General features: G+C 43.8%; 1 protein-coding gene across 1 annotated transcript in view; it reads right to left on the reverse strand.

Annotated features, from left to right (window-relative positions):
* KCNV2 (potassium voltage-gated channel modifier subfamily V member 2) overlaps positions 1–7,406 on the reverse strand; it is a 105,493-nt gene extending 98,087 nt beyond the window's left edge. The window contains exon 1 of the mRNA XM_069228441.1: positions 5,851–7,406. Within this exon, the coding sequence (XP_069084542.1) occupies positions 5,851–7,194 (1,344 nt within the window). The 5' untranslated portion in view covers positions 7,195–7,406. The remainder of the gene's footprint in view (positions 1–5,850) is intronic.
* Positions 7,407–7,818: the final 412 nt, after the last annotated feature.

A 7,818-nucleotide genomic window follows, 5' to 3' on the forward strand; every position in this document is an offset into this window, starting at 1 on the left:
TGATGGAATGTGTGTGCTTCCTGTTGCGGTAGAGGTGTTCAGTTGCAGCAGGTGGCACAAGGCGTACATGTGTGCAGTCGATTGCACCAAGGACATGTGGGAAGCCACTGATTGCGTAGAACCCCTGTTTTGTTTCCTGCTGCTTCTTCAGATGTGCAGATGTGGCGGGGTGTCAGTCGAATGATGGCATCCAGTACTTTGGGCAAAAAGGCGGAGAATGATGGTTGTGATATTCCACCAACCAGGGCACCAGTTGTTAGGAAAGAGCCACTTGCCAGCATGTGAAGTACAGCAAGCAGCTTTGTTTCTGTTGGGATGGTGCGGGGTGTCACCAAAGTGGGGGCCAACTGCTGTTCAATGTTTCGCAGCAGCAGCTGAATGGCCTGCCAGTTCAACCGGTACCTCTGTATGATGTTGTGTTCCCTGAGGCCCTGAAGGGTTGTTCTTGGGTGGAATATCCTCTCCTGCCTTCTGCGCTGCCTTTGGGGTCCCTGCTGGTGTTGTTGTAGCTGCTGTTGTTGCTGCTGGGCTCTGCGTCTGCGTGCACGCTGGATTAGAATCTGTTGCTGCTCTGCTGTTTGTTCTGTGTGTTGTGATTAAATACAGGTGTGTTTGCCCCATTTTAACGCCTGCCCTGACCCAGGTGTTAATTTTTGACGCAAATCGGGCTGTGTGTCATTTTCTGGCTCCGCCTCCCGGCCGTGTGTCATTTTTGCCCGAAAGCATAAATACGACGCACGGCTGTTTACGCCATTTTTTGGATGGGAACGCCTACCTTACATATAATTAACGCAAGGCGGGTTGCCGCATCCTAAAAATTACGCACACGGCGGAATTTTGTCATCCGCGGGCTCGGGCGTTAAAGTTTAAATACGGGGCAACGTTTGCGCTGATTGTGCGTCAAACTTTTTTACGCACAATCGGCGCAGACGGAGTATAAATATGCCCTTTAGTGATCTTTAGATCCGGATTACGTCAGTGTTTCTTTTTTTGTTCAGAACCATCCGTAAACCCCTGTTTACACAAGGGCCAGAATTATGAATTGGGTATTAAATAGCTCAAACTTAGTTACATTTCAGCAGGTAAAACCTTTCGAAATCTAACAGACGAAAACCATACGCTAATTACTGTATCATTCGGATTTTGGTGTGATAAACACCAAAATCCGGATGGCATCTCCCAGAAACTCATAATAGCCGCTATTTATCGTACCCAATAAATAACAAACCCCATGGTATTGTTGTTTAACAGGTGCCATAAGTAGCACTTCTACTTGTAATCAGGGTCAAAAGGTTTTCCACCTGTTATGCCTTTCATCTTCACTGTTTAACGTATGTGTCCCACCACTATATGAATTTCTAATGTCACTTGCCACACACTTTTATACATACACTGATGATTCTCAAACTATTGCGTAATTGATTGATGATTTCTGTGCCAACCTTGGTAATGTCACATTTATCTACAGTCTAACACATGGCAGCCTGCAATCCCTGTATAAAAGACTGTCCCAATTTCCCTAGTATATTTTAGTTGCAACACTTCTAGTCTCCTGTAAGAAGAAAATGATGTACCAATTCAAATGTAAGAATTTATTACATTAGAGGTGTGACTTGTTCATGTCTGCTGCTAGAGCCACCAACCATGGTGGAAAAGGAGGTCGCAGAGAATTACTACACCTGCAGGTTAAACTCTTTTCCTTCTTATGATCAGTTTTCGAAAATGAACAGTGATCAGCACAAAGGAGACAATTATGGCAACATGTTTATTTTACAGGGCATTGCAGGAAAACAAGAATCTCTTGGGACGTTACTCCTCACTCTGCAAACCTTTTTACTCTGATTTACATTAAATTACATTAAACTATATGTTTCTGCAACAAATTCCTAACTGTTTTTGGTGTGTTTCACTTTGCAATGCAGAGTCCACTTTCATCATGCATGTCTGTAGCCATAGCATCTCTTTCACATAAATGAGCAAGACATGAAGGATTTAAGTTGATGGTCATGAATTGGCCATGTATTATATAATAAAATACAATCTGTTGTATGTTAAAAGAATATTACAAATCACCTTGGAGTTCCATGACGTTACAAAGGAACTTGGGTTTCAGCTTTATTTCCTCTATATGGTCATAGTCTGGGTGACTTGCAATATCCTTATAATGTATGCTGAGGATACTTTATCTCAAATATAATTCAGACATGGGTGCAGACAAACTGGCTCATTCTTCATGACGTGAAGACTAGGGGCTTAATTCACAAAGGTAAACTTACATTTGTTTAGTATCTGGAATGTAGCTTGGTCAGTGAGATTGGAGGTGTGTAAGCTTCAGATTTCCTAAACATGCTAGTCAGCATATCTTGTTAAAATACATTATGGGAAGTAGGACACGAGGGGGGCTTAAGTGGCAGTGGAAAGAGAGAGGAGTGTGGATGGTTAGTGGTGCTTAAAACACAATAGTTTTCAAACTAACCACCTTCTAAGGCAGAGAGAGAGAGAGCTTATGGCCAGTGTGGACATTTAAAAATCCAGGGTCAAATGTGCCAGATAATTCATCACACCTGACTGATGCATCTGTACCCAATTATTTACTACAGAATACATTTTTAAGGGGTTGTAGCACCCCGAACACCCTCCTCAACGCTACGCCCCTGTTTAGTTTTCACACAGGGATGTATGATTAGTATCTTTACGAGTGTGGAATCTCTGCACATAAAAAGATAGGACTGTGCTATCTTTTTATGTGTGGAGAATCAGCACTCATAAAGATACTACTTACAAATTCCTTTGTAAATATCAAACAATTGTAAGCTTACACAAAAAAAGTAAATTTGTGGTCCTGATTTAGGAAGGTAGTTTCTTTAGTGTGCCTTGTCCCATAAATATCGAGAATGAGAGCTTTATCCTGAAGTTTAGTTTCTAAACAACAGCATCCCACTCCTCCTGTAGGGAAAGGTGTATCTCTTCGAGGTTGCCTTAATCGAGAAGTGTCTGTGGATGCTCCGGCAAAGCCAGTAAAAGTCCTGCTGCGATTGTTTACACTCAGCCTATTCTAGCCACAAGCCTTATTTGACTGAATCTCGTTTGCCTTTTATTAGTAGGATGAAGGTATGTCATTGGAATGTGCTTTATTCTGGTTTCTAAGTGTCAACTTGAGGAACTGCAGGAGCTCCAGAATCAAGCCACTCTCTGTGCTTAATTTGTGCAGGTGGTTGCAGGTTAGGGGCACCAACACTTGTTTTTGGTGAACGAGACTGTTCTTTTCATCAGACCATGACCCAGAGAAAAAGACAGAAGAGAAAGACAGATTATTGACAAGTAAGATGTGAAACAGTGACAAAGGGAGAACACAGGGGATGCAATAGAATGTGAAAGAGTCAAATGAAAAGAGATGAAGTGTAGAGTGGTGGAAGAAAGAGGCCTTAGGTGGCATAAAGAAGCATTTGTCAATTCCAGCATTCTGTAATGCACCTAAGCGCGCTCTCTCTCTCCTCTCTCCTCTCTCCTCTCTCCTCTCTCCTCTCTCCCTCCCTCCTCCCGTGACTGTCGCAACAAGAATTACATTCGATTATGCCACCTCTAGGAAATTCGTATTGTCATTTGGCCAATCCCTAAAATGTTATCTGTCCAAGATGATGTTATCTGAAGCCATATGAGGATGTTTGTGCTGTCCTGCTTCCCTCTGATGTTGAATATACTGTTCAGAGTGTGGGTTTGAGCACCAGTTTGATGTTTCATTATGCATAAATATAATGGAGAGATTTTTTTAAAACAGAAATGTATCCCTCACTTATGGACTCTTGCATTGCAATATTCCTTGGTATGGGAAGTGCAGATTAGCCTACAACCTGCTATGTTTTGTGCTCCCACAACAAATATCAATAGGCTGTTTAATTTATTATGGCTGGTGCCTTATGGAGGTTTATTTTACCATGCTACCGGTCTGTGGATTAGCTGGCCTGAAGAACCTGACACAGCTTCTTACTGCAAGTTATAATTCCAAAAACCAACGACAACCAATGCTAACCTGTAGCTGCCAATGATAACCAATACAAACTAATAACCAATAATAAACTAATAGATTAAGTACTAACCTTTTGTTCTGGAGTAGTGTGCTAGCCTCTGTAAAACATCTCAAAGCCTCGTCAGGAGTAGCAAGTACACTATAAGTGCCATTACATTACAATGCAATCTAGAAAGACCATTAATTCATTACTACTCCATAATTATAGTTGTTCTTTATAGCGCACAAGTGCTGCTGGTGAGTTTTGTAGCACCACTAGCTAATGCCTTGAGGGGTTGTTTTTTGTGCAGGAAAGGATTCCTTCCTAGATCAAGACAATCCATGAGCAGACAACCTTGCATCACGGTACAAGCGTGCGCTAGGCTACAAACTGCCTGACGGTGCAAGGAGGGATCAAAAGTGCGCCACATCTTACCTGACGTCGTACATTTCTGCTCTCTGCCTTTCACACAACAGAGTGAAGTAACTTTACTTGTTGCCCTGCATGAAAGCTCAGTGAATATGCCACTGTATCTCCAAATCCGCCTTCACATGAGCAATGCAAACCGAGTAATGTAGAAAAAGAGGGGGCAGCAGAAGAAAACAGAGAGGAGGGAGATAAAGGAGTAGGTGAGGGTGGAGCTTTGGAGACGGGAGGCAAAAGAAGTAAAGATAAATACACATGAAAATGCATGCACGTATAAAAGCAGACAAGTGGAATTACGTACATAGGTCGTGGGCGGCGTTGTTTCTGTGTGTATTAGTCAGCCTGGACGGTTAATCGCACTACGGTGTATAAAGAGCTCCCAACCTTTTAAATATCCTTTCGAAGTCGATGCACAATTACTTTGGACACATCATGAATATATTTCTATTTATAACCAGAAGAGGAAAAGCTATTTGGAAGCGAGGAAAGGCCAATCTCGTTAGATGCGTTTCCATTAGTCCTGCTTCTCTTTTCCACCACCCTGAAGAGGAACAGAGAACAAGAGGAACCTCCTCAAAGCTACAAAAGAAATAGGCAATATTTCTCCGGCACTGTGCGCTACTTCCCCTGCACTGCTTCTGTTTTAATTTATCCCAGTGCCTTGTACCGGGCAATGCCTTCAAAAGCCTGCCCTTTGGCCAAAATGACATTAAACCTGTGGAAACACATGGCGTTACACGTCTGCCTTTTTGTTTGTTAGTTTAATGTATTCTGAAACGTGTTGTTCTGTCGTTTTATTCTATTTAATCTACGAGTAAACCTTTGTATATGTAACTACTCACTATATGCATCAAAAATGTTTCTAATTGCTAATATGTTTATTCTTTTTTTAAGCAGCATTTTGGAGGTGTACTGAAGATTAAAACACTGTTTTTATTTTCGAGCACGAATTTGCTGTCAAACTTTGACAAGCTAAAATGAAGAATATGCGTAACTAGATATTCGGAAGCCTAAAAAGGTTACACAGTTGTTGCACCAATACTGGCAGCCGATAAGAGCCCACATTTTCAAACCAGGACTGTTAAGTAACAATTCTGCCGAGCAGACCAGTAAACACCAGATGTCTGATCCAATGTAAGAATGACTAATTCTTCCTGAAAAGCTGTTTCAAAATGAGCAGCACACTTTAAGCACAAGGGCATCATTGGTTTAACCCATTTTACCACGCTGATATATTGCACATTCTCGCTGACTCGACTTATTTAATAGGTTACCTGGAATGTAGTGCTTTTTTGAAAAAATAGGAAATGCTGCCTAATTTGTAGAAACTAATAAATTACTGTGAACAGAATAGTCCGATTTACATCTACTTCCATCACTTAGACAAAAAATAAGGTTGGCTCTTTCAAATACTTACAGCAGCCCACCACCAGGCATGAGGGATGCTGGTGAAGTTGGTGCCGGACACATCATGCTCCACAGTGTAGACCATGGCAGAGAAGGAGAAGATCCCCATGGCAATGAAGAGCAGCAGGCAACCCACCTGCTGGTAGCACTGACGCAAGGTGAAGCCAAATGCGCGCAGCCCTGTAGAGTGGCGTGCCAGCTTGAGGATACGGAAGATACGCATAAGCCGCATTATGCGCAGAACCTGCCCTAGTTTACCCACCCGACCCACAGCTTCAATTTCCTGCTCATGTGCAGGGCTCTTACCACCTTGGTTCTCATCACCGGTAAAGCACTCGAGGATGAGCTGTAGATACAAGGGTAGTATGGCTATAAGGTCCACAGCATTAAGAACGCTGCGTATGAAGCGGCGTGGGTCAGGTGTGGAGACCAGGCGCAGTATATATTCTAAGGTGAAGAAGGTGATGCATAAGGTCTCCACATGCTCAAGGTATGGGCGGCTTGGAAACTTGCCCGGGTGCCCATGGTGCTGCATCTCTTCCACTGTGTTTAGTGTCATGGCTACCACTGAGATGAGTACAAAGAAGCTGGAGGCCACAGCCATGGCCTTTGCTGTGACTGAGGAAAATGGCTTCTCCATCAGGTTCCAAAGTCGCCGGCGCAGCGGGCCATAGGTCATGTCACGGAAGAGCTCTTCACTCTCGTCCTCCATCTCTGCACGCAACTCCCTCTGCACCTTCAGCTGCTCCGTCAGCTCATCTTGGCGCTCTTCAAATGAGATGCGGCAGCAGCGTGGTGTATGCTTTATGCGCACACCCCAATAGTTGATCTCTTCCATGAAGCTCCGCGGGCACAGCTCGTCACGCACATACAGCACACCAGTGCGATAGAAGTTGTAGATATGGTGGAAGACGGCCGGATCTCGATCAAAGAAGTACTCATCTGCTGTTGCAGCATAATCATCGCATAAGTCCAGTTTGCGCTTGTGGTCAGTGTATGTGGCCAAACGTCCTATGCGGGTCTTTGGGTGGTTGGCCGCCACCACATAGGAAATCTGGTAGCTGGTGCCACCCACATTGATATTCAGCATATGGCTCTTGGGAACGAATGGGCAAGTGATGGCTAGTGAGAAGAGCCTATTGTCCTGCCAAGAGGTTCTGTCTTCTTCGCTTTGTTCCTCTTCCTCTTCCTCCTCGTCTTCATCCTCAATGTAGTAGTTGAAGTTGCCCTCGAGACCCAGGCCTTGAGTGGAGCCCCTGTGGGACACATAGCTAGCATCTGACGTGCGCCGGATTCCTGTGAGTTCTCTGCGGTATGAGAAGGGGTACTGACCATGCTGCCTGAATTTCAGCATATTGTTTTCTCTTCCCCCCTCTCTTGACCCTATGTCCTTATTTTTTTCTAAAAGAGATTCCTCTGCTGGAAGAACCGAGACGGTGAAGCCGTTAGCCACCCATGCCCAGGCTGCAGCCCTCTGCTGCGGCGCTCAGCTCGCCTCATCACCGCCAGTTGTCTAATCTCACACTGTCCGGAATGCACTCATCATGCACACTGCTGCTGAGCTGCTTAATCTTGCTGACAGGAAGATCTGAGTGCTTAGACAGGGATTTGGAGACTATTATCCTGTTTCAGCCTGGCTGACACTGTTGCATGTGACGTGCATATCCACCTATGCTGTACAGAGATCTGCAAATAATTATTTATTTATATATATATATATATATATACACACACACACACACGAACACACACACACACACACACACACACTCACACACTCTCTCTCTCTCTCTCGATCTCTCTCTATCTCGAAGCCACCCACTTCAATGGGTGTGTGATTTTGAGAAAATTGGAATTAAGCATATGCAAAGCCTGTTGGAATTCACGGTTCACCTACTTATAATTTTCGTGGGGCACAAACTCACCGCATTTTTATAGTATGAAACCTGAACACCGATTCTGCTTCACATTGGAAGAC

This window comes from Pleurodeles waltl, chromosome 1_1, assembly GCF_031143425.1.
Source record: "Pleurodeles waltl isolate 20211129_DDA chromosome 1_1, aPleWal1.hap1.20221129, whole genome shotgun sequence".
Classification (NCBI taxonomy): Eukaryota; Metazoa; Chordata; class Amphibia; order Caudata; family Salamandridae; genus Pleurodeles; species Pleurodeles waltl.